This window comes from Dendropsophus ebraccatus, chromosome 13, assembly GCF_027789765.1.
Source record: "Dendropsophus ebraccatus isolate aDenEbr1 chromosome 13, aDenEbr1.pat, whole genome shotgun sequence".
Taxonomy (NCBI): Eukaryota; Metazoa; Chordata; class Amphibia; order Anura; family Hylidae; genus Dendropsophus; species Dendropsophus ebraccatus.
Genome location: NC_091466.1, coordinates 17022260 through 17049364, shown reverse-complemented (window position 1 = coordinate 17049364; position 27105 = coordinate 17022260). Strand labels below are relative to the sequence as shown.

The following is a 27105-nucleotide window of genomic DNA, read 5'->3' as shown; positions in this document are numbered from 1 at the left end:
ATTTACTCTTTACACCTGTGGAGAGCAGTCAAAATGCAAAAAGGGGGTGACAGTGTCACTTTAAATTCGACCAAATTCGAACGATAATTCGCACAATAATTGTCCCTTGTAAAAGTGCCCAAAGGCTATGTTCACACACCGTTTTCCGAGCCTCAAAATCACTTCCATTGACCTCAATGGGGATATTTCTGCTGAATCGAATGTGAGATGTGATATTCCCGATCATATATTGCTTTGCAGCATTAGATTACACACATTACTGGGCAGCTCATGTAATACAGACTCCCATAGCTCGCATAGCACAGACACCGCAGCCGCATCGGCATGTAATTGCCAGGCTCCTGTTCACAAAGACTCCTTCATAAAGAAGCTTTGCCAACGTGATGTAATATAAAACATGTCAAGGCAAAAAGAGAGACCTAAGTGATTACACAAATCAGTAATTGTGATAAGTCTGTAGTGTAGCCTCCCACCATGGTTTACATTACATTCGTCTGCCAAGAAAAACACCTCATGGGATCTCCAGATCTATTAGTACTCTCAGCACACGCAATAGAAAGGTTAATTGTAAGAAATAAAATCATTAACATAGATCTGTAGCAGTATTAGAAAAAAAACACAGCTTTCTGGCAAAAACAGCGCCTTCCTGTGCTCAGGTTGTGTGTGGTATTACAATTCAGCTCTATTTACTTCAATAGAACTGAGCTTCAAAACCCACACTTACAACTGAGGACAGGAAAAGTGCTCTTTCTGGGGGGAAAAAAGCAGCCATGTTTTTCTAAGGCCCTTCAAAGTGTTTCTGGGGATCCGGATTCTTAAATGCATGAGAAGACTTTATTTGATGGACAGTAATACTTTGTCAGGTAGAGTCCCTCTTAGTTGAAGCGCCCTTCTCTCTGCTTGCCGTCACTTATAAAATGGAGACCTGCATCCTGGAAGTCTGTGTACCTTTCATAGGTCACATGGACAGGGGTTGTCTTGATGTGAAATCACAATTCTAGTGTGTAAGGGCCACTTGGCTCTCGACTAGCAAGGGGAGTCATAATCCGCAAATTTAGGGGAAAGTTGTCCCTGCTTCTCTAGTTATTCTTCTGGAAAGGTGCCCCTGCCTCTCTAGTTATTCTAATAGAAAAGTGCCCCTGCCTCTCTAGTTATTCTTATGGAAAGGTGCACTTGCCTCTCTGGTTATTCTCATGGAAAGGTCCCTTGCCTCTCTAGGTTTTCTCATAGAAAGGTGCCCCTGCCTTTCTAGTGATTCTCATGGAAAGATGTCCTTGCCTTTCTAGTGATTCTCATGGAAAGATGTCCTTGCCTCTCTACTTATTTTCATGAAAAAGGTTCCCCTGCCTCTCTAGTTATTCTCATGAAAAGGTGCCCCTGCTTCTCTAGTTATTCTCATGGAAAGATGTCCCTGCCTCTCTAGCTATTCTCATGGAAAGGTGTCCCTGCCTCTCTATCTATTCTCATGGAAAGGTGTCCCTGCCTCTTCTTATTCTCATGGAAAGATGTCCCTGCCTCTTTAGTTATGTAGTATCTATTCTTATTCTGCTAAGCTGTGTATTCTGAGCCCTGCCTGTTCAGTGCCTGACCCCCTCCCACACCATCCTGAGGTTCTCGGGAAGCCCGCTGTGCCTTGTGGAGATCTGTGGGACACCCCATCAGTGAACCTTTCCGCCTTACAGCTTGAGAAGGAATAGCTTAGACAATGTACTTACACAAGTGAACGTACTTATATAGACCAGGAACCACAAAACCAATGACCTCATTTTGGTGTCATTTGAAGAAAATTTTTTCCATAGACATGAAACATTCTTCCTGTCTGTAGAATCCCTCCTCCATGTCTAGAATATATGCCACAGCCAGCCGATATCCACAACCGGACTTCTTGTCAAACTGCAATATAATCCCTTTATAATCAGAAGACAGGTCCGGATAGAAGACATCTCAATCTGGTTCTCGGCAAAATTAAGTCATTGTCCCAGGTTGGACCATCAAGAAAACCAAGGAAAAGAGGGAACTATTTTTTTCTTAGTGTACAAAACATTCCGATGATATTTCGGCAAGTCTCAAGGATGTGTACTTGGGAATAGTTTTATCGTGTTTTCCCTCCTCTATACCCGTAAAACCACTTACTAATGAAGTGGATGGCAGCTCCTGTGGGATGTTCCCAAAATGCAGAGGCTAGAAGGGCAACCGGTGGCCTAAAGACAAGATCATGGTACCCAATGCTCAATGATGTATATAGAGTTCACAGTTCCTGCTGGCTAGGATAAAAAGCTGTCAGAACACACTGGCAGCTTTCTGTATATAGGGCTTTGTAGCCGCAGACCAGTTCTAGTAGCCATGTTGATCCCTGTCCACCACATTGCCTTCAATGGGCATGTGAGTGAGCATCAGGATTAGAGCATGGAGCAGAGGAAGAAAGTGGCTTGGTCTGATGAATCAGAATGCAGAAGACAGTTTGATGCCCTGCACAAGGTTCTGCAGGAAATTCTGGCCCTGGAATCATATGCTGTTAAAAGGCCAAGTCATTCATGGCAATGGTATTCCCTAATGGCAGTGGCCACTTTAAAGAGACACTGTCAGTAAGTTTATGGTGTCCTATCTCAGGGTAGCATAAACTAGTGACAGAGAAGCTGAACAGAATTGTTTATCATTTTTATTGTTTTGTACAGCTGATCCAGAGATTCCTGCTGTATAACATGGGCAATAAGTAGTCCTCTCCTTTATGTGCATGAGCTCAGTAGTCCTGGATATTCATGAGAAGCAGAAAACTCCACCCACCAGCTGCTGATTGGCAGTTATCTATCCATGCTGTGTATAGGCAGTCATCTGTCAATCAGCAGCTGGAGGGTGGGGAAGGGGTGTGGTAAGAATCCTATTCTCCTGCATATTAGGAGAACAGCTGAACAGAATGATGTAAGTAATACCCCGATCTGTTCAGCCCAATCCCTGGAGGCTGCACCTAACAGTTTACAGGATCCGCTGGTGATATCTTGGTGACGGATAACACAGGATTTCTTCACAGGTCTTGTGGAGTCCAGACCTTGACTGGTCAGACCTGTTATGATTCCACGAGGATGACCTACACAATATCAGGCCATGGCTGACCAGTGTATATCCTCTATAATAATTTTCATCTCTCTTTATAATATTAGTTAGTAATATTACTAAAGCCCCTATTACACAAGGCGATGCAAAGGAGCAAGTGAGCGCTGTCGGCCCCCTATTACACGCGGCGGCAGCGAGCGGGTAAGAGCCGAGGGAGCTTCGGGGAGGCTACCCGGGTGATCACTAGATCATCCGGGCAGCCCATTAAAGATAGCAGCGGTCTTCTGCCAACTCTCCCATTCCATAGGTCGACGGCAGCAGATCGTTGTTATCTTAGTCGTTTGTCTTTCAACATGTTGAAAGACAACGATTAGCCGACATCATTCTTGTCGGCTGACCGTTGTCTTTTATTAAATGAGACAATTATCGACAGATGCAGATAATCGTTTCATGTAATAGGGCCTTAAAGTGTCACTGTCGTTTCAATTTTTTGTTGCAGAAATCAATAGTACAGGCAATTTTAGGAAACTTTGCCATTGGGTTTATTAGCCGAAAAATGCATTTTTATCATGAAAAAGCAGTTTGAAGCTCTTCCCCTGTCTTCATTGTTTTCTATGGAGAGGGGAGGGGTGGAGGGAGATAAGGCACCAAAACAGGACAACAAAGAGTTAATTTACAGCTATATCACTGGGCTATCTCCTTTGAGGTCAGCACTGACCTCTCTGACCTCTGAATACCACTTTCACACTGTTGTGTAATCCTTTGTTCTCTGCTCTCTGCTGGCGACTAATCTCCCCCCTCCCCTCTCCATAGAACAGACAGGACCCAACTGAGCAGTGAATGAGAGAGAGGGGGGAGGGGAGGACCTGGGGAAAGTCTTTTTGAATGCAGATAATGGCATATTTGCCTAATAAACCCAATTACAAAGTTTCTTAAAATCGCCTGTGACTACAGATTGTATTTCTGTAGAGATTGTGAAGTCCAGAGTATAGGATCCAGGGTGGATGATAAGTGAGTAGGAAGGAACCAGTCTCTATAATGTCGACTTCTGTAATCAATACTTCTAATAGTGTCCAGCATCAGTATATCTTATTTCAGATGTAGGCGCAGTGGTACTACAGCATTGATGCCAGATAGCAGATGTCAGGGAAAAGAAGGGTCGGGCATAATGCAGTTTAACATGTCTGATTTTTTGCTCTTGGGGAGATAATCCGCCATCACAGCTATATAATTGCAGGTTTCCCTCTTGTCCTCTTCTCCGTGCGTGCATGTGTATGTGGATCAGCATAGCTGTCAGTGAATGAGTTTTTCAGCTGAAAGATATGGCCAGCTTGATTCTGCACTCACTGTCATGTAGCGGAGAGTCTCCAGACTGTACAACGTCTACTTCCCCATACGGTAAATAGAGAACAATGGATCCTAAATATTTGATATTATTATTCATAAAAATCTAATTGATCAATAATAATGTGATTTCTGGATGGGGAAAAATGTTTCAGTGAAAAAAAAATCTGATTAAAAAAAAAATAATAATGTGATTTCCATTCTTCTTTGTATCTTTTCAGCATGATGGAAAACCTTACTGCCACAAGCCGTGCTATGCCTCATTATATGGACCAAAAGGTGAGAGATCTCATTCACAGTAACATAATAAGGTATCAGCCAGATAGATGACATGTAGAAGCTTACAGTATATAAAGGCTATATAGTGTTGTGTCCTCCTTATCCAATGTTGTGCCCATTAAAGTGAATGTACCATCAGGTACATCCCTTTGGGTTTTTAACCTTAACGGATCGGTGTCGGCGCTGGGATTTTGGTGGCACAGACCTTTTTTGAACCGATGCCCGGTTCCCACGCACAGCGTTGGTCTATTCCTGAGCGCCAGCCCGCCCCAGAGCACTGGGGACAGGCCCGCCGGCCTCCAGTTCGGGAATCTATCCTCTGTGACACAGCTCCAATTGGCGCTACGGGGCAGGCTGGTGCTCGGGAATTCATCCCGGCGCCGATTCGTTAAGGTTAACCCCCTCCCGCCGCTGGGCAGTAAATTAACGTTGCTGCAGCCTATGCCTGATGCTGCAGCAACGTTAATTTACGACCGAGGATAACACAGGCGCGGGAGCTGCACTTGTGATCCCCGGCGGGTCCCAGCTTTCAGTCATAGCCGGGGACCCGTCACAACTCTTAGCACCGGAGCTGTGCTCCAGTGTTGACAGTTTACCCTATAGATACTGTGGTCAGCACTACCGCAGCATCTATAGGGCTCCAGACAGAGAATTCTCCCTCTACAGAGGGAGAATTCTCTGTCCGGTGTCCATCGGGTCTCTGCAAAGTGATCGCAGAGCCCTCATGGTAGCCTGAGGCGTCCGGTTTTCTGGCTATGGAGGCTGGCGGGAGGAGGGAAGACAGGGCGTGCGCCGGGCGCGTGGCCGTGTGCTCTTCCCCCTCCCCTCTCTCCCCTGCTGCTGTCACAAGATTTAGACAGCGGCAGGGGACAGAAGAGAAGGGGCAGACACAGGGATCCATCTATAAAGTTGTGTTCTCATCAGATGTTTCATTTCGTTGCTACTGTTGAATATTTCAGGTGTTAATATTGGAGGAGCCGGATCTTACATCTACAGGAAGCCAAGTGAAGACAAACCAACATCTCCCACCGAAGTAACACCAAAGGTTGAAGAGAGGAAAGTTACTTCAGCTCCAAAGACTCTTAACAAAGGTAAAAGCGAGCAGGACAGCTATCCCTTTATGGTCACCATAAACACACACACCTGGTTGAATGCACTTATATTTAGGATAGGAGAGGGACACTAGTCTCTGCCCAATATTCTTCTCTCGCTGCCCATAACATACTATCTTTTGCCCAAAATTCTTAGATGCATTAAATGGAAACTGACAGCATGGATATGTATATATCTGTGCTGCGAGTATCTAGATGCCTGTCTTACTAGCATACATAGCTTTAGCGATGCTGTGTCATCCGGCATCTTTTTTACAATGATCTTTACTTTGCGCTGACGGTCTGTGACACTGTGCCCGCCCTGTTCTCTGGCCACTGCTGTGTCTTCCATGTTTTCCTCCAGAATAATTGACAGAAAGCTCAGTATTGGCTTTGCTGGATGTCAATGTGAGTCGGCTGTCAATCAATCTGGTAGAGGCGTGGCAGCAGCCTGAAGAGCCAGAGAGCGGAGCGGGCACAGAAAGTGTCACAGACCCACCTCTGTGACTCTGTCAGCCCGAAATAAAGATCATTTGTACCAAAGATGACAGATTATACAACATTGTTAAAGTTATATATGCATAGGTATCCGTGCTGTCAGTTTCCTTTTAAGTAGGCCCTACAGATTTAACAAACTTCATATTATTTATAGTACAAGCAAATGTATAATGTATGTTCTGAGAGTCCACTTACAAAGCTCCTTTCTTTCTACTACTCCTCCCTCCTAAATGTATCATTCACAGCTTACACTGCTCAGCCCTGCTCTATAATGTCCTTCATACTGCAGTTACTTCTGAGGATGTACTATAAAGGTATAAGGAAGCAGAATCCCTTTTTCTGTATGTGCAATGTATGGGAGACATCATAGCAGCTAGTCTACACCCTCTAACTCAGGGACAACTAAAATTTAGAGATGAAGAGATACAGATGGCCAGAAACAATGCTAGTCTTCATGCACACACTTGAAAGCTTATCCTGAAAAGTTTCCTGAAAATGCTTTAATCTATTAATTGATTGAGTTATTATGCCTCAGATGTCCTAGATGGATATACACCTTTAACTACAGTACTGTTCTATAGTTCCCTCTCCCTCATTCAATCATACGGTGGAATTCCTGGCAGGGCAGGGTATTGTGATATAGAGAACAATTGGCAATTGTTAAGACAGAGATGACATTGAACGGCCAAACCACAGATCACAGTGACCCACAATAGTGTCAGGTTCACTTCTGCTAGTGACAGAGCACCCCAGGCAATAGACCATGTCTGGCAGCAGACTTCAAGGGATAGCAGTGTGTAGATTCCTGTTTAATGTCCTGATAGAGAGAACAGGAGATATAGTATTGCTTAACGAGAGGTAAATTAGAATAGCTCTTTGTCAGAGATATAGAAAGATATTAGGAAAAAATCAGGTGCGCTCCCTTAAGCAGGACCCTGATAGCTAGGTACTGTAGTTCTCCACAGAATTAGACACGGATTCAGGATCTGGATCACGGACGTTGTTTTATTGGCTTAGCGAAGCATTTCAAGGAGGCCACCCTCCTCTTCATCAGGCATAAATCAAAAAAACAAGACGAGTCCCAGTAACCTCATGACATCACAGTTTTTGTTATCATCATTTACTTTATAATGTTACATGTAGAATACGACTCCATTAGGAAATATAGGAAGGTTATTCAGTGGGTCGGCTGCTAAATAGGAAAAGGAAACCGATTGGAATGAAGTATGACCACTACTATAATACAAAGAGAAAACTACCATGTACTAAAAGAAAGGGAGAGTTATAGTAGAGAGGTATATAGGTGTCCCACCGTGCGTCTTCCTTCCGGTCCTGTGGCTGCTCAAATCCTACACGCGTTCACATCACCGCTTTACTGACCCCTCTTCTGTCTCTATATCAATTGAAGGCCGAAAGTCACGCTCTCCGATACATTCTCTATGGGAGAGCATGACTTCCGCCCTTCAATCGTCATGGAGACAGAAGAGGGGTCAGAAGAGATGTGAACACGTCGGAATTTGAACAGCACAGTAGGACCAGAAGGACACTGATCATCGCTGGTGAGTATACACGCCAGCGCAGATAATGTTTCACGGGGGGAATATCTGTTTTTTAGTTTTATTACTGTATTTTCTAGTGTATAAGACGACCCCTGACTTTGAAAAGGTTTTCAGGGGTTTGTCTTATACGCCGGAAAATGTTAACCTCTGCCTGACCGCAGCAGGGTTTACTAGCTGGAGCCCTGCTACGGTCAGGCAGGGGTTAACAGAAGTTGAAGAAGAAAAACAAAACAACAACAATCAACTCACCGGTCACCCGTTCCCGGCAGCCACGTGTCTCCCGTCATGTTCCCTGCCCAGGCAGTGTGCCGGGAGAGATTCGGGAGAATGACAGAGGCTTCAGGGACTTCAGCACCTCTGCCATTCTCCAGAAGCTCTCCCTACAGCCGAGTGTCTCCGAGCTTCTCTGATGAGACGCTTAGCTGCCAGGAGAGCCTCGGGGAAACTCAGGCATCTCACTGCCTGCGCCGGAAACATGATGGGAGACGCGCGGCTGCCAGGAACGGGTGACAGGTAAGTTGAATTGTTTGCTTTTTGTAGCGGTTGACACATACGGTGGGTATGGGGCCATTTTTTAGCTCCCCCACTGTATGTGGTGACCATACCCACCGTAAAAGACAACCCCCACCTTCTGAGAAGATTTTTCAGGGTTAAAAAGTCATCTTATATGCCGGAAAATACGGTACTTTTAAAAGTGGTGATTAGATTGGATGCTTTTACAGCAAAGGCATTGGGGATGTCCACTTTTGTAGACGCTCTGGGGGTAGCTTCACACGTAGCTTCACACGTACCGTATCGCAGCAGATTTTCTGCTGCAGATCCGCAGCAGATTTGACAGTGCAGATTTAATGCTGTGCTCATTCATTCAGTCAAATCTGCTGCTACCAGAAAATGAGCTGCGATGCGGTACGTGTGAAGCTACCCTTAGAGTGGAAGCTTTTCTATAGGTTACAATGGGTAGTTGCGGTAAAAGTGTTGGGTCTTGTTTATACGCCAATGTTGGGCCAATACATTTTGTTACTCTTCGCTCTTGGCTGAGTTCTCTAGGCATTGTGTATGTTGCTTTAGAAAAATCAGTTTATCTGGTGCTTATATTGTCTCACATTGCTTCCTATTCTCTATCGATGAGAAACCAAGGCCACCTTCATATTAGCGTAATACAGAGGCCTCCTTATTTAGGACACAGTGATCTGTGTTACCGTCAGTAGACCTGTATTCGGGCCGGGGCCTGTGTCCATGAAGTCAGCCTTATCCTGTGCATTGCCATAGACTGACTTGTTCATCTGTTCTCTCTTTCAGCCTCAAGTATTCAAGTAACAACTTTTACAGGAGAACCCAACTTGTGTCCTCGCTGTGAGAAGAAAGTGTTTTTTGGTAAGAAGATACATAATGGGGGAGATTTATCAAACATGGTGTAAAGTAAAATTGGCCCAGTTGCCCCTAGCAACCAATCAGATTCCACCTTTCATTTTCCAAAGGGTCTGTGAGGAATGAGAAGTGGAATCTGATTGGTTGCTAGGGGCAACTGAGCCAGGTCTACTTTACACCATTTTGATAAATCTCCCTCTATAAGTGAGCCTGAAATAGACAATGACATGATAGAGCAATATTCGCTTACCTGTGGCTAGTGAATACTGTGTTACCAAGTCATCGTCCTCCCATCAGTACAGCCCCAGCCAGATCCTCTCCCCCTCTCCCGAGATCTGTCATCCCTCAGCCTTCCTTTAGTCTGGAGAGCAGGATAGGTTTTATATGAGGATTTGCTACTGCTCTGGACAATTCCTGTCACAGCAGAGAGCGCTGTGTCAGACTGGAAAAAATAAACTACTTACTGCAGGACATGCAGCAGCTGATAAGTACTGGAAGACTTGAGATTTTTAAATAGTAGTAATTTATCATTCTGTACAATTTTCTGTCACCAGTTGATTTGAAATTAGAAAAAAAACTTTCGCTGGAGAACCAGGCAAAACATACTGATGAACTCTGCCCAGGATAATGGATCAGTAAACAGGGCTGGAAGCAGTTGTCTCTGTTCACTGTCCATGGTGGCCTCCTAGCGCTCCCCTGAAATAGATGTGGTTGGGGAGAAGGGCCAAGCATGTTGGATTTCAGATGCCCAATCCGTAGGAATCTTCTCATTGACAGCACATGCACACTTGGCCTATCATGTAAAGTGCCGAGAAGCAGGGTCCTCCAGAACTCTATATAGGAAGGGTCCGTAGTAGCACCTAGTAGTAATGCCCCCACTTCACCAGATGGGAGCCGTTCCAGTCATTGGCTGTTTTAATAGTGAGATGAACTCTGTATCAGAAATGCAGACAGAGACTCCATAGGGATCACACACAGAGACTCCATAGGGATCACACACAGAGACTCCATAGGGATCACACACAGAGACTCCATAGGGATCACACACAGAGACGCCATAGGGATCACACACAGAGACGCCATAGGGATCACACACAGAGACGCCATAGGGATGAGACACAGAGACGCCATAGGGATGAGACACAGAGACGCCATAGGGATGAGACACAGAGACGCCATAGGGATGAGACACAGAGACGCCATAGGGATGAGACACAGAGACGCCATAGGGATGAGACACAGAGACGCCATAGGGATGAGACACAGAGACGCCATAGGGATGAGACACAGAGACGCCATAGGGATGAGACACAGAGACGCCATAGGGATCACACACAGAGACGCCATAGGGATGAGACACAGAGACGCCATAGGGATGAGACACAGAGACGCCATAGGGATGAGACACAGAGACGCCATAGGGATGAGACACAGAGACGCCATAGGGATGAGACACAGAGACGCCATAGGGATGAGACACAGAGACGCCATAGGGATGACACACATGAGCTTTAAATGTGTTGACGTGGCATTTGCTACATGTCCTTGATACCAGTTGTCCATTACTATATAGGAAATAAATTTATCCTGTCTTTTTTTTTCTTGTAGCAGAGAAAGTGACCTCTCTCGGAAAGGACTGGCATCGACCTTGTCTGAGGTGTGAACGCTGCTCCAAAACTCTAACCCCAGGTGGTCACGCTGAGGTGAGAAGTATTCTGTATATTAATGCCTGGCTTCCTATACTAGGTGGAACCCTTAGAGGGGTTGTCCATCAATTTACATGTCTGAGACGTGTCAGAGGTTTGGATTAGCAGGGATCTGTGTGCTCATAAGAAATAAGCAACAGCAGTGCTTGGCTCCACTTACCTTCATTCTCAGCTCCTGGACCCCCACATATCCAAACTTTTGACTTTTCAGAAGTTTAAAAAAATTTAGGAACACTTTAAGAAATGACCTTTTCTATGGGAAATGTTATAAAATATGAAACAATCATTACTCTCCAGTTATAGCCAATCACTGGCCTCAGCTTGTATGGAAAGTGAGTGGAGGTCAGCCGTTGGCTGCACTCATCATGTAGATGTATGGCTCTTCATTACTGGGGGACTTAACACTTTTAGTAGAGTATGCTTGACTTGAGTAATGACCCCCATTGAAATCAATACTCAAGTCTCAAACATTTATCCAGATGCCCCCTGCTGAGCAAAATGCAATTGCTGGCATACCGCCGGAGTTCTAATGTGTCTTGCAGAAACCTATGGCAGTGTAGACACTTTTAGTGGAGTATGCTTGATTTGAGTAATGACCCCCATTGAAATCAATGGGAGACTCAAGCATTTAACCAGGTGCCCCCCTGCTGAGCAAAATGCAATTGCCGGCATACCGCCGGAGTTCTAATGTGTCTTGCAGAAACCTATGGCACTGTAGACCACCATAAGGTGCATGCGGTGTAGCAAAAAGAGAAGACATCTGGTAATTCAATATTTTTGATAAACAATCGAGTGCTGAAAGGAGATTTGTATCTTGCTCATAAGCTGCCAAGCGATATATTGCTGCCATAAAGAACATTACATCTGTGTGGGAATGTCTGTGTCCTGTCCAGTCCAACGTTCCCAGCCGTATACGCTTCTCGTATCTCTGTGACATCTGATATTAATAGCTGATCTTAGAAGGAGCCGGTTTCAGCTGTTGGCGTTAGCAGCTAAATCCTATTACACATATGGTTTAGGATTCGTTTTTTTTTTTTTTATATATGCAGAAACAACAGGGGTTGTTCACTAAAAAACTTTATTTTTCAAATCAACTGGTGCCAGAAAGTGCCAGAAATTTGTAATTTACTTCTATTAAAAAAAATCTTAAGTCTTCCAGTACTGATCAGCTGCTGTATGTCCTGCAGGAAGTGGTGTATTCTTTCCAGTCTGGAGAGCAGGAGAGGTATTCTTTGGGGATTTTCTACTATTCTGGACAGTTCCTGATGTGGGCAGAGGTGGCAGCATAGAGCAGTGTCAGACTGGAAAGAATACACCATTTCCTGCAGGACATACAGCAGCTGATAAGTACTGCAAGACTTGAGATTTTTTAATAGAAGTAAATTACAAATCTCTGGCACTTTGTGGCACCAGTTAATTTGAAAGAAAAAAAATGGTGAACAACCCATTTAAGATACCAGCACTTTCTGCGGGCCATCAGTATGACAGATGTGCATTGACCCCCAACTCCCTTGGTGCCCTTTCCATTAGTCTCCGCTTGATACTTAAAGAAGCCAACTTGTCCAATCCTGTGAGAGTACAGAGCAGAGGACAGACTGGCAGCCTCCATAGACTATTAGTTTGTCGCCGCTTCCCACTAGAATTGATTGAATTCATCTAATTGCTGGGAAACCCATAAATATGCTTTCCGTTCCTTCTCTCTGTATCCAGTCAGTAAGCATTGTGTCACAGACTGGTATCCAGAGCAGGGAGGCTTTGCTTATTCTCTAGTACACAGTCTTCATACAGGAGGAGACCATAGACAGGTATGTTCTGCACTACACTCACTTCTTCCAACCTACGGCCCTCCAGCTGCTGCAAAACTACAACTCCCATCAGGCCCGGACAGCCGTCGCAAAGGTTGGGGGAACGCTGCTCTATAGTGCCAGTGTGCCGCTACCTCCTATGTCACTGAAGTGTTCTGTTAGGGTCCTATTACACAGAGCGATTTTTATCGATTAATGACTAACGATAAACGATCGCAAATGAGATTGTTTATCGTTAACCTGAAATCATTAACCGTATTAGGGTCCATTTACACAGAAAGATTATCTGCCAAAGATTAGAAGCCAAAGCCAGAAACAGGCTATAAACAGAGATCAGGTCATAAAGGAAAGCCTGAGATTTCTCCTCTTTTCAAATCCATTCCTGGCTTTGGCTTCAAATCTTTGGCAGATAATCTGTCAGATAAATCTGTCTGTGTAAATGGACCCTTACACAGAACGACGGTCGTTAGTAATAGTCCGTTTACACGGAACGATTATCGTTTGAATTTTCGCAATAACTATGGCATTTGAGCGGTAATCGGCTCGTGTAAACACAGCGGACGATCAAGCGCCGAGCGAGAAATCGCTCATTGTGATCTTTTAACATGTTCTCAAATCGTCGTTAGTCGTTCGCTTAAAATTTGCAGATCGCTTCATGTAAACAGTCTTTTAAAGATTCATGGGCTTAAGCGATCTTAAAAACGATCGCAATAACGATTTTTCTAACAATTTATAAACGCTGATCGTTATAAAAACCAAATTGTTGCTTTAAAATCAGTAAACGATTGATTGGGCGAATTATCGCTTCGTGTAAACGGACCAATACGATTGTTACTACGATCGTTATTGCGATCGTTTACTCCTTTTGATCCCAGCAAAACAATGAACCATGTACAATTACACTGAACGATTAGTGAAAAAAGTTGAATTACAGCGAACGATTAACGAACAATTAACAATAATTTTAGATCTAAATCAACAATCAACGATATACGAACAATTTTTTGACCCTTGCCTGCAACTACACAGAATGATTTTTGTTTAAATTCGAACGATAAAACGATTTTTCGCACGTTACTCGTCCCATGTAATAGGGCCCTTACACATAGAGTAGATCCCCTGCATACTTGAAGGAGTTCACATTCTTCTGTGCAACAAGTGGCCAGGGATTCCTTATCTACAACTGATATATTTAGCCAGATTAGTCTTATCTTTTACAAACATACCCAAATACAGCGATCTCAGAGCGAACGAAACCTCCACACGTTTAGCTTTCTCTTATCGAATTACATCCTTATTGTAGAGACCTTTTTGTTTCTGCATTCAGTGCGGATATATCCATAGACTAGGGGGTCCCTTATATGCATGCAGACTCATGCCCAATATGCTAAATCAGTGCTCATTTAAAGGGATATCCCACTCAAACAAATCAAATCATATGTTGCTGCCTATGGTGAGACTAACAATTCCTTCCATACTTGTTATTATCTATTCAGTCTCCTTCCCCCAGTTCTGAGCTGCTGATTTCTGGTGAGGACACTAAAATCTTTGTGTGAGCTTTTCTCTTCGTCTCCCCCTCCTCCCTTCCGAGATGTAAAAAAGTCCCTGGCATTCTTTATCTGCAACTTTGTAGCTTCTTTGTAATACAGGGAGGCTTAACCTGACGTCAAGTTGCTGATGAACTCACTCTGATTAACCTTCCCAACATTACAAAGAACCTACAATGTTGCAGATACAGCCGGCCAGGGACTTGTTTACATTAGCTGTCTTAGAAGGGAGGGGGAAGGAGGGGGAGACAGAGAGAAAAGCTCACACACAGATTTTTGTGTCTTCAGCAAAAAGCAGCAGCTCAGAACTGGGGGAAGGAGACTGAATAGATAATAACAAGTGTGGAAGGAATTGTTAGTCTCACCATGGGCAGCAACATATCAAAAGTTGTGTGAGTGGAATACCCCTTTAATAATCATGGAGTCTTATGTACAATCCCTTGCTCATTCATACGGCCATTCTCTTACATCATTGTCAGCTGTACATCCTTTGCTTACAGTGGTAGATGGCGGCTGACCAATGGTGATTAGGGCCGTATCCCCCCCTACACATGCATGCTTAGCCGTGTTCTGAGGAGAAGAGAGGAGCAAACCACTTTAAGACTCTTCTGGTGCGGCTTATCTCCCAAAGAGCAGTGGATCAAGCATGTTAAACATTTCAGGGGTCATAGGGCAATAATATACATTAGAATATGTATACCCAGCTTTACCGTATGAACCTGCGCATCCATACAAGAACACCCCTATACAGAGCAGCCCCTGGGATCTCAGCGTACGGACGGGATTGACCTTGTTTGCTGCAGTGAAGTAGAGGAGACGTCTCATCTCCACAATCCTTTAATAAGGAATATGAATAACATCATAGGACAGATGACTGGGCTGCACCATTTGGCTGCATGTAATACTACATTTTCCCTATTGTGAAGACAAGAGCCGCCAGTGGTGTCTATTGCAGTATATAGCATAGTATACATAGGGAATGATACAGATAACAGGGGAACGGACGTTACTATCATGTTTTGGTTATCCAGGCATGATGGGAACAGATCCCTGTTCCAAACTTATGTTTCCAAAACTGCGCCTCTCCGTCTGTTGCAAAACTATAACTCTCATCATGCCCTGACAGCATGTAGTGCAGTGTTCCCCAGCCTGGGCATGCTGGGAGCTGTAGAGAACTGGAGAGCCCCATAGAGGGCAGCCGTGTTCTGTAAGCCCTGTGCCTGCTCCACCGCTGTCAGTGAGATGTAAGTATTCTTGGCGTCATTCGAGCGTCCTCTCCGCAGCCGTAGGTGATTTGGCATCCCGGCCGTGTTATAATGAATTTGGACATCCTTAATATGTGTAGATGAATAAGCGCTCATTCAGGCGATATTGTCACAAGCTCCTTCAATTACCCTGCGCCATAAAGGATCTTATTGTTCCAGGAGTCGGAGGTATTGAATGTCCCCCATGATTAATTCACGCATTGTTGTTTCCAGATTCCTTTACAATAGCTCGTTGGCTCCATCGTCTTGTTACCTTCAGGGGAGCTGTGAAACGTTTAGATCATTTGTCCACCCGTTATAATAGGCTTTCCATTTTCCTGATCTGTAATGTCTCCTCATGGTAATAAGGATGCATGTAATGTGCATGCCGAGCTGTTTATGTGGCCGGTGCACAAATACCCGGCTGTTTCCACCAGGGGGAGCCGCAGCTCTGGTCATTGATATCATATCATTATTATTATTACCATTATAACCTACATGTCTACAGTTCTCAGATTGACTTTGCACTTATCTCGGTTTAGGAAATTAGAATTTCAATGAGTATCACTTTATTTTTACACCACCCCAGCCATGTAAAAAAATCCCTTTAATTGAAGGTATGACTCCATATTATTCTCTTCCTATGGCAGTCAAAGTAGTGGGCAAGGCTCCTTCTACAACAGGATTTTGAGGAAGGAATGATCCCAAGCTCTTGGGACTCTTAGGCAATGTTCACACACTGTATAAACAACGGACATTGTTTGCCCTGTCAAAGAACAGCCGCTGTTTGACATGTTCACCTGGCCGATACTGCAGTATTGGCTGGATGACCATCGTTTTCTTTTATTTGGATTGCCGGCCTGCAATCCTAATTGCCATTGAAACCAGTGCAATGTATGGCCGTTTACAGTCTGTTGGCCTGAAAGAATTGACAAGTAAATTATTTCCACTGCCATAGGGGAACAGTGGCCGTTGTGCAATACATTGTGTGCAAAGCGGCCGCTGTTCCCCATAGGATTCCACACAGTGCATTCTTTTTTTTACAAGAACGGACGTTATTTAAATCACCAACAATGGCCGTTCTTGTAAAAAAAAACAAAAAAAAACATTGTGACAACATAGCCATATGGTACAAACACACACACCGTATACGCAGCAGATACGCAGCAGATTAGATCTAAATAACTGAACACAGCATCAAATCTGCTGCGTATACGGTGTGTGTGTTTGTACCCTTATAGTATAATTTTTTTAATGTATTTCTGAGATTTAATTGGAAAAAAATGGATTAAAGTGTCCCTGTCACCTTTGACCTTACACAAACACGTCAAAGTTTTTGTTAGGTCAGAGTCAGAGTTCGGATCCCCACCCATCATTAGAGAGAAGGATTCAGTTGAGCTCTTCTTTCGCTGACTCGCTGTCTCTTTTTTTGTCTTTCTACATGAGATGGGTCCATAGACTTACAATGGAGCGCTTCTCCTACAACAAGATGGGGCGCACAACAAGCACTCACCAAGGCGTGTGAATGGAGTGCCAGTACACATGCGCTTACTCCATTGGACCCCCATTCTCATGAACAACAGGGGGCTCGAATAAATAGTGGACAGGGGATGAGCTATAATCTTGAGTATTTGTTATGGAGTTAGTCAGATAATATATATGTAATTACATATAGTATTACTTCATTTAGTTGTTGCTTCTGAAAATTCCTTGCCTTTAGTCGGGTCACGTGTTCCCATGGAGACCCAATAGAAAATACACATGTTTCTGTGCTCTCAATGAGGTCACCATCTCTGCCAGAACTTCTTATATGACTAAGCTGCATGGATTGTTCCACATAGGCTCCTTCTGGAGAAGACAGAAACTCCCATTAGAATTACTAATGATGATTATACCGATAGCAGATCTGAAAGGGAGAGGATCTAAAAGTCAAGATGGTGGCTGATCATAGGTCACATGACCCAGATGCAGTAAAGTGTTGATATAGCAGAGCTGTTATGAAACAGATGACACTGCAGAAATAGTGGTGGTGAGTGTGAATTATATGGGGGGGGGGGGACTAATTGCGGCAGTGCCCCTTTAAGGAAATCTATGTTGTCTGATGTTCCTTCAATGTGTTCCAGTAGCAATCCTCCACATGTATTTATTGAGCTTTGGTATCCATGGGTGGTGAGCCATACATCCTGGACAGCCGTCAGCCTATTATGTATACAGCTATTTCTCCCAATCTCCCCATTAACATGTCTGGTATGCATGCATGCGTGTTCCAATGGGAAATAAGCAGCTGACACCTCTGACAGCTGACATCCCATATCTTCCTTTTTTTTTAATTCTACAGTCAGGCCGCCCTCATAGACTCCAGATTATTGGTGGATCCTGCCCTAACTTGCATGGAACAAGCGCAGAAGATTGACTTTCTTTTAAGGCTGGAGCTCCATCTCTAGATAGCATTATAATACAATAAGAAGTAGTGTATTTAGGGGTAACACATGACAGTGCAGCCTCACCTGCACAACTCTGAATTCATCCTTAGATGTGAATGGTGAAGAAAATGTCTTGTAACTTAAAGGGGTACTCCAGCGAAAAAAAGAATATCTTTTAAATCAACTGGTGCCAGAAAGTGTAAGAGATTTGTAATTTACTTGTATTAAATAATCTCAAGTCTTCTAGTACTTATCAGCAGCAGGAAGTGGTGTATTCCTTCCAGTCTAGAGAGTAGGATTTGCTGCTGCCCTGGACAGTTCCTGACGAGGACAGAGGTGGCAGCAGAGAGCACTGTGTCAGACTTGAAAGAATACACCGCTTCCTGCAGGACATGCAGCAGCTGATAAGTACTGGAATACTGAAGATTTTTTTAATAGAAGTAAATTACAAATTTATGGCACATTCTAAAACCAGTTGATTTGAAAGGTTTTTTATTTTTTGCTGGAGTACCCCTTTAAAATCAGTACAAAGTAAGTTTTACCCTTGTAATGTCATTCCTGGTGATTAGTATGTGTTAGTGCATGCTTTCACAGCTCAGTCCACCGTCACTAATAATTCTGTCTTCTTCAGCACGATGGGCAGCCCTATTGTCACAAGCCTTGCTACGCAATCCTTTTTGGACCAAAAGGTAAGCCTGCAAAAATTGGAAAGAAGGAACATTGAAAGACTGATTTATGGCGGGTCCAACCAATGCATATCCAATGAAGGAAGAAAGGGGTTATGCTAAGATTATTACCTATCCTGTGGATCTGATCAGTAAGGGGCGCACCACAAATCACAAGAATGGTGGTCCTATGTCCCTGCAAGTAAATGGAGCAGTGGTCAGGCTTGCACAATGCCGCTTTGTATGGGTCTGAGGGGGACAGCCAAGTGCCTGAAGAGAGTGAACTGAAATACCCAACTGCGACCCCATTTACTAGCAGGGACCCCCATTATTGTGATCAATGGGGATCAACAGCTGATTAGATGCTTATCCCCTGGGTAGGTTATAACGTTTAATTATGGGATAACTATGGGGTACTCTTTTTATTTAAAATAAACTGGTTTCAGAAAGTTATATAGATTTGTAAATTACTTCTATTTAAAAATCTCCAGTCTTCCAGTACTTATCAGCTGCTGTATGTCCTGCAGGAAGTTGTGTATTCTGTCCAGTCTGACACAGTGCTCTCTGCTGCCACCTCTGTCCATGTCAGGAACTGTCCAGAGCAGGAGAGGTTTTCTATGGGGAGTTCATGACATGGACAGAGGTGGCAGCAGAGAGCACTGTGTCAGACTGGAAAGAAAACACCACTTCCTGCAGCTGAAGTACTAGAAGACTGGAGATTTTTAAATAGAAGTAAATTACAAATCTATATAACTTCCTGAAACCAGTTTATTTAAAAGAAAAAGATTTTTGCCGGAGTTACCCTTTAATCTCTTGCCTTTCCTAGAGTCTAGTGTGTATCAGATTCATCCTCACACCTTGGTGCACATCTTCATCAGGGTTTCTGCTCTCTGTATTGTATGAAGGCAGATGTAGCAATCAGACATTGAAGGATACGGTTTTGTCCTCGTGGATATTTGAGAAAGTGCAAATGACCTTCTATAAGGCCAGACCAATTTCCAGGGAAGAGAGAGGAGACATCTGTTAGTGAGCGTACTTCGGTTACACTTCACGCTTGCTTAGATATACACATGTGCTCTTGGCTAGCAGAGCGACGGGTTCCTTTCTAGTCTGCAGTCCCTCAATCCGTTTCATGTGTTGAAAGCCGATGATGTCTTTTCCTGGGGTGGGGACATATTTATGTGTATGTGGCAGTGAACAAACAATGGGGAATCTCATCTGTTCATCTTTTGAACAATGGCAGACTATATATATATATATATATATATATATATATATATATGTATATCAGGGATGGGATACCTGCGTCCCTCCAGCTGTTGCAAAACTACAACTCGCTTTTGGCTGCCCAGGCATGATGGGAATTGTAGTTTTGCAACAGCTGGAGGGACGCAGATTCCTCATCCAGGATATACTGTATGAATACAGTTCTACCAAATTTCTTTTACATTACAAAAGAATTGAATAAATTCAGAATTTTTCCAAAAACTTTTTAGATTCAATTTGGTGAAATCTCTAAAAGTGGCTTCTAATAACCCTACCAGGGCAAAGGGATCCTTGTAACATTAAAGTGTCACTGTTGTTTAATTATTATTATTATTTTTTTTTTTTTTGCAGAAATCAATATTACAGGCGATTTTAGGAAACTTTGTAATTGGGTTTATAAGCAGTTTGAACCTCTCCCCCCTGTCTTCATTGTTCTCTATGGAGAGGGGAGGAAATCCAACAGCCCGATCCTTCTGTCCCCTGGCATCATCTCTCTTAGACAATTACCTGACATTGAAAATGTCTGTTTTAGCCGCAATAAGCTAACGCATATGGCCAGCATAACATTCCCTGTAGGATTCACTGATGCAGAACAGAATTGTTAGTTCCATCAGTGCGGGCACGTCAGCCTGGTCACCTGGCAGCAAAGCAGCCACGTGTATCACGGTTGGGATGAGCTTCTCCTGGAGGAATGTAGGCTTGGCTTTCACCGGACATAATGTTTCTCATTAGGGCACATCAGACTGCAGTTTATTGTAAAGGAATTAAAGGAATAGTGAACACTCTGTACAACTATTCCAAAGTCTTAGCAGGCCTAGTCTTAAAGGGGTATTACACTTTAACATAACTTTTGATATGTTGCTGCCCATAGTGAGACTAACAATTCCTTCCATAGTTGTTATTATCTATTCAGTCTCCTTCTCCCAGTTCCAAGATGCTGCTTTCTGCTGAAGACACAAAAAAATGTGTGTGAGCCTTTCTCTCCCCCTCCTCCCTTCTAAGATGGCTGGCAGGATTAATCTGCAACTTTGTAGCTTCTCTGTAATGCTGGGAGGGTTAATCCGAGGTCAAGTTGCTGAACTCACTGTGATTAACCCTCCCAACATTACAAAGAAGCTACAATGTTGCAGATAAAGCCAGCCAGGGACTTGTTTACATTCTCTGTCTCAGAAGGGAGGGGGAGGAGGGGGAGACAGAGAGAAAAGCGCACACACAGATTTTCGTGTCCTCAGCAGAAAGCAGCAACTCAGAACTAGAGGAAGGAGACTGAATTGCTAATAACAAGTATGGAATTAAGTTGGTCTCACCATGGGCAGCAACATAACAAAAGTAGTGCTTGAGCAGAATACCCTTTAAGATGCCTAGGTAATAGTCACCTGGACTACAACTCTAATATGTATAGGGGTGTCCCAGCTCTCACCTGACATGCAGATGCAGCTATAAAGAAGGTCAGCCATGTCCATGAGTTAGTTAGAAAGAATAGTTAAAGCCAAGTAGGTGTTCATCTGACCTCTATGTAAAGAATATAGTCTCACTGGCACGTCAAAAGTCGAATTAAAAAACTTTTGATGTGTCATTTAGACATGTCAAAAGTTTTGATCAGTTTTGGCTGTCCAGGCATGATGGGAGTTGTAGTCTTGCAACAGCTGGAGAGCCCAGGTTCCCTACCCCTGCCATAGAATCTGTCTTCTGTATAGCGAGAAATGTATGAGTAACAATTTTTCTTTTCCATTGCAGGTGTGAACACAGGAGGAGTGGGAAGTTACATCTATGATAAAGAACCCGAGACCAAGGCCCAGCCCTAAGGAGCGGCGCCCCCACCCCCCAGCTGCAGCCTCCTCCACACCACTCCTACCATTTCTAGCCCATAACACTAAGCTGACGTTGGGAACATGTAGACGACGAAACCCGTAGAGCAGCTTCAATAAGCAAAGTGCACTCCTGACAATTCTGTATTTTGTACTGAAGAATAGTTATACCTTCATAGTTCTGACCGATGTGGAAGATATGAAGAGTCTTGTGCTGTATGTATAGGGATCTGTGTGCTACTAAAAGATTTCTTCTGTTTGTTCAGCTATCGGGATGTTTCTGGTATTAGATGCTTTTATATGTAAAATGACTTCGTGTCATGGACTGCAGGGTTAGGGTCCTATTGCACGGAGCGATTTTTAACGAATAACGACTGTCGATAAACGATTGCAAATGAGATTGTTTATCGTTAACCTGAAATCGTTCACCATATTACACAGAACGATGGTCGTTAGTTACGATCGTTACTACTATCGTAATTGCGATCGTTACTATGATCGTTTATTTCATCTGATCCCAGCAAAACAATGAGCAATGTGCAATTACACATGCGGAACTTGAGTGAACGAATGCGGAATTGCAGCAAACGATAAGTGAACGATTAACGATAATTTTAGGTTCAGATCTAAATTAACGATAAATGACATACGACCGATTTTTCGATCGTTGCCTGCAATTACACAGAACGATTATCGTTTAAATTCGAACGATATAACGATTTTTCGCACGATAATCGTCCCGTGTAATAGGGTCCTTACCCAGTGGGAACAACAAAGATTCGGACCTGGTCAGATCCCTTGACTTGGCCTGTATAGGTTAACTAGTGAGTCGACACTGTATCCTCTAAAATAATATACTCATAGAGTCAGGATAATGAGTGCCTACAGCCCGTCAGAAGTGCCAAGAAAGATCATGTGACATGCCTTGAGACTCCTTAAACCTTCCTACTTTATGGAGTCCAAGGTCATAGACCGTCTCACTACTGTACAGTTCACAAGACATAAGGGAAATGTAGTAGATACGTCTTCAGAGAGCCTTAAAGGGATAGTTCATTCAAAAAAAATTATTCAAATCAAATGGTGCCAGCCAGTGCCAGAGATTTGTAATTTACTTCTATTAAAACATCTTAAGGGGTATTCCGGTGATAATCTTTTTCTTTCAAATCAACTGGTTTCAGAAAGTTAAATAGAGTTGTAATTTACTTCTATTTAAAAATCTCCAGTCTTCCAAGCTGCTGTATGTCCTGCAGGAAGGGGTGTATTCTTTTCAGTCTGACACAGTGCTCTCTGCTGCCACCTCTGGCCATGATAGAAACTGTCCAGAGCAGCAGCAAATCTCTATAGAAAACCTCTCCTGCTCTGGACAGTTCCTGACATGCACAGAGGTGGCAGCAGAGAGCACTGTGTCAGACTGGAAAGAATACATCACTTCCTGCAGGACATACAGCAGCCTTTAAGTACTGGAAGACTTTTAATAGAAATAAATTACAAATCCCTGGCACTTTATGGCTCCAGTTGATTTGAAAGAAAAAAAAATGTGGCGAACAACCCCTATAATATAGGTTGTCTACAAATTACACTTTTTTGTGTGGATTCTAAAGCAAAAGGGAGGGATCTATATATCCTAATGGACTCATTGTCATTTAAAGGGGTTATTCAGTATCAGAAAAAACACAGCTAGTTTTTTTTTTTTTTTTCTTTTTGCTAAACAGCACCACCCCTGTTCTCAGGTTGTGTGCAGTATTCCAATCCAGCTCCATTCTCTTCAGTGGAACTGAGCTGTAAATCACACACTAAGACTGAGCGTGGTGCTGTTTCTGGAAGAAGGCGGCCATGTTTTTCTAAGCCTTTCAGAAGGAATCAAAAGTGCACTGTGTGACCAAGATCTAAACCAGTCAAGTTTTTGCGAAACTACAACTCCGTCCGGGCATGCTGAGAGTTGTAGTTGTAAAGAGACGCAGGTTGAAGACCACCGGCCTAAACAATCATTAAACGCTGTAACAAATGTTTCGACCTCCCCCCAAACATATAGGAAAAAAAACGTTTGTCTGTTTTTCGGTCACAGACTTCTTTTTATATTACATTACTGTCAAAAATTTGACTGAAATTTACACGTACAAAGGAAACCATTGGAAATACCTTCTTTAACACTTTCCCGACATCTTGTTTGTAAATTTGTTAGCGGAAAGGGATAGGAAATGACTAAAAAGAGCAAAAATACATGCAAATAAAAAAAAAAAAAAATTTACATTGACTATTCTGCCGGCAAATCTCACTATGGGAGACAATAGCATTGGGATGGTTGGTGAATCCATACGACTTCCATGGCTGTTATTAAATGACTGTTGGGTTACTGTAGTCTAGAACACTCAGTAGTTGCTCATTGAAAACGCGGAATCACCCCCATCATCCCAGCTGCTGTATACCCCATATATCTGATACTACGTTAGCTCTTTATGATGTACAATAGAAATACGAACACTGCACCGAATCAAAAGATAAATAGTTTAGATCCCTTTACCCCAACCTGCGGCTGTCCAGTTTTTGCAAAACTACAACTCCCAGCATGCACACTACATCTGGAGAGCCACACTTTGGTGAGCACTGGTTTACATAATGCTGAGCAACTTGGGGTTAAACCGCTTTTGTAAGAATTAAAATATAGATTGACTTTCCATTGGGGATCATAAGCTTAATGTTCTAGAACAGGGATAGGGAAGCTTGGCTCTCCAGCTGTTGCAAAACTACAACTCCCATCTTGAACTGGAGAGCCAAAGCTAAAGCGTTGGCTGTCGAGTTCATGATGGGAGTTGTAGTTTTGCAACAGCTGGAGAGCCAAGGTTTCCTATCCCTATTATAAAAGGTGGATGTCCGCACTAGCCATTTCTACTTCCCACCTTCTAGTGACTAAGGGGTTCACAACCTGCTGCTTCCCAGCTGTTGCAAAACGACAATTCCCATCATGCGTAGTCAGCCATAGGACGTCTAGGTATGATGGGAATTGTAGTTTTGAATTTGTGCACTCCTGCTTTAGAGGGTGCAGTCACACCCAGGCTAAGGTGATGCGACTGTGTTATATCGGCAGAGCAGTACTAAAGATGACAGATTCTGCAATAGTCTATGGCCTTTAAATAGGCTTTGTAACTTAAAAAAAAACTTTTGACATGTCAGCGGACTTATCGAATTGTATCCATGTTTTCCTGGCAGCCATAGGGCGGCATCTAACTTCTCCAGCCACCAAGAGTCAAATGCCAAAAGTTTGGGTTACGTTGCTGAACCCGAACAGTTCAGCAAGTCCGCTCAGCACTAGTTAGGATCTGTCAGGATTCTGGTGTTCAGACCACAGTGAGCTGGGGAGTGAAGCTCTTAGCTGAGCGCTTCTCCCTATTCCTTCAATCTGAACACCCAGACCCTGACTGATTTGTCTCTAGGACATGTCACAGTGACAAGGACACTAAGTTTTATAATATATCCCTAATTCCCTGTAATGTGCACAGATGGCACATAAGATGTCACCAGTGTCTAGTATCAGAATCCACTGGGCGTGAAGCCTTCTGATTTTGGACTTGTTCACACATTGCAGATTTGATCAGTATTTTCAGCAACATTTATGATCTAATACTGGATCAGAAAACACTGACCTCATTGTCTGTATACTGACGCTAAATACTGATCGCTTCTGCGGTGTGTGAATAAGGGACGTTCCTCTTGGCTCCATACAGTAGGTATAGAAGAATGTATAGCCTGCCGGCCATCACCTCGCATCTTTTACCTCCTTTATACTTCTTAAAGGATCTTGAATAAAATATTATTGCTGCAGATGATTGCGCATTGTGTAATGAATGAACAAAGGGTCCGGGATCTATTTGTGAGGCCCCCTGTATTGTATTCCAGATAGTGGACATTGTATGACTTTTAGCCAACTTTGTGTTTAATAAGCCTAATATTCTAGATGTATATGACAGATATAATGCAGTATTATTAATATTGTAAACACGCCTTTTTCTGCATGCCTTTTTACCCTACAGAAATAAATTATGGCATTGACCGTGGTGTCCTGTCTTGTTTCCTGGTTATACAGGCTCTCACAGACCTGTTTGTTTCTTTAAGAAGCTTCTCCTACTCAGCACTTATTACAATTGCTGTTTGATCTCGTTATCTGTATAAAAAAACACCTGTCCACACACTCAATCAAAACTGTAGACCTGCACAAGGCTGGAATGGGCCATACTGAAGGGAGGATGGATGAGGCCAGATATCGTGAAATTCTGGCCAACAACGTCCATCCCTCTGAGCATTAAAGGTGGGTGGTGGCTGGGTCTTCCAGCATGACAATGACCCCAAACACACAGCCAGGGCAACTAGAACAATTCCGTAAGAAGAGTTTCAAACTCCTGGAGTGGCCTAGCCAGTCTCCACACCTGAACCCAATTGAAAATCTTTGGAGGGAACTGAAACTCAATGCAGTGACAACCTGAAAGATCTGGAGAAGATGTGTATGGAGGAGGAGGACACAATCCCTGCTGAAATGTCTGCAAACCTGGTCAAGATCTACAGGAAACGTCCTGCAAACAAAGTTCTCTTTTTTAAATCAAATCCTTATTTCATGTAATAAAATAAAAAAAATAAATAAAAAAATTACACCCCTCTCCATTTGTAAGGAGAAAAACTTGCGCAGCGTATCACATACTACTTTCCCCCCTATACACCTTCCTCTATATCACTGAGCCACCAGACCTTCTGTAGTGTCATCTCAGAGTCACTGTTAGGCAAGTGACACATGATCTCTGGAATCTCTGTAAATTACTAATCCTTCTGGATTCCCTGTAATCCTAGGAAGTGGCCAGCTGGTACCATGACTGGTGAGTTGGTGTTATAGCTGGTGCCAGAGATGTAAGAATCTATTGGTAAGGTATTCACTGGAGGAATGCTTGTCTGGTGTCGCTGCGTTTGTCATCACTGTCTATGAGGTGGGGACATGGAGTCCATTTGTTACAGGATTTACTTGTATTCTAGATACAGGGAAAAAAAAATTCTGTGCACCATCGCAGAGTTACATTTTTGTACAAAAATTAAAAAAAAAATACAGAATTAAAAAAAAAAATTTCAAAAATTTTACCAAAATTTTGCTACTCTGCACTGGTGCAGGGAATGCTAAATTGTATTATAAAACTGTAAAGCCATACAAAACTCATAGAACCCACCCCATAAAAACCCTAAATGAACTCCAATACAGTACAAACTTAATATAAATGAATGGATTCTTCATCAGCAAGAGGTCAAGGTCCAGATGATCCAGAAACAGTAACACTGAGATGTTCATTCACAAGAAGAAAGGGAGGACAGGAGACAGAGCTGACCCTCAGGATGGAGACTGAATGGAATCCAGCAGCTTGTAGTGTATTGTAAGAAATGCAAGCTGCAGAAGAAAAGGCAAAAAACCATTGAAAC

The 27105-nt window shown here is 43.2% G+C and overlaps 2 protein-coding genes across 2 annotated transcripts in view; one reads left to right on the top strand and one right to left on the bottom strand.

Annotated features, from left to right (window-relative positions):
- Positions 1–25702, top strand: part of CRIP2 (cysteine rich protein 2) — a 79613-nt gene extending 53911 nt beyond the window's left edge. The window contains exons 3-8 of the mRNA XM_069950219.1: positions 4617–4674; positions 5634–5765; positions 9122–9196; positions 10799–10893; positions 18547–18604; positions 21584–25702. Of these exons, the coding sequence (XP_069806320.1) occupies positions 4617–4674; positions 5634–5765; positions 9122–9196; positions 10799–10893; positions 18547–18604; positions 21584–21651 (486 nt within the window). The 3' untranslated portion in view covers positions 21652–25702. The remainder of the gene's footprint in view (positions 1–4616; positions 4675–5633; positions 5766–9121; positions 9197–10798; positions 10894–18546; positions 18605–21583) is intronic.
- The window catches only part of EIF2S1 (eukaryotic translation initiation factor 2 subunit alpha), a 465302-nt gene that overhangs the window by 252452 nt on the left and 185745 nt on the right, over positions 1–27105 (bottom strand). The window lies entirely within an intron of this gene.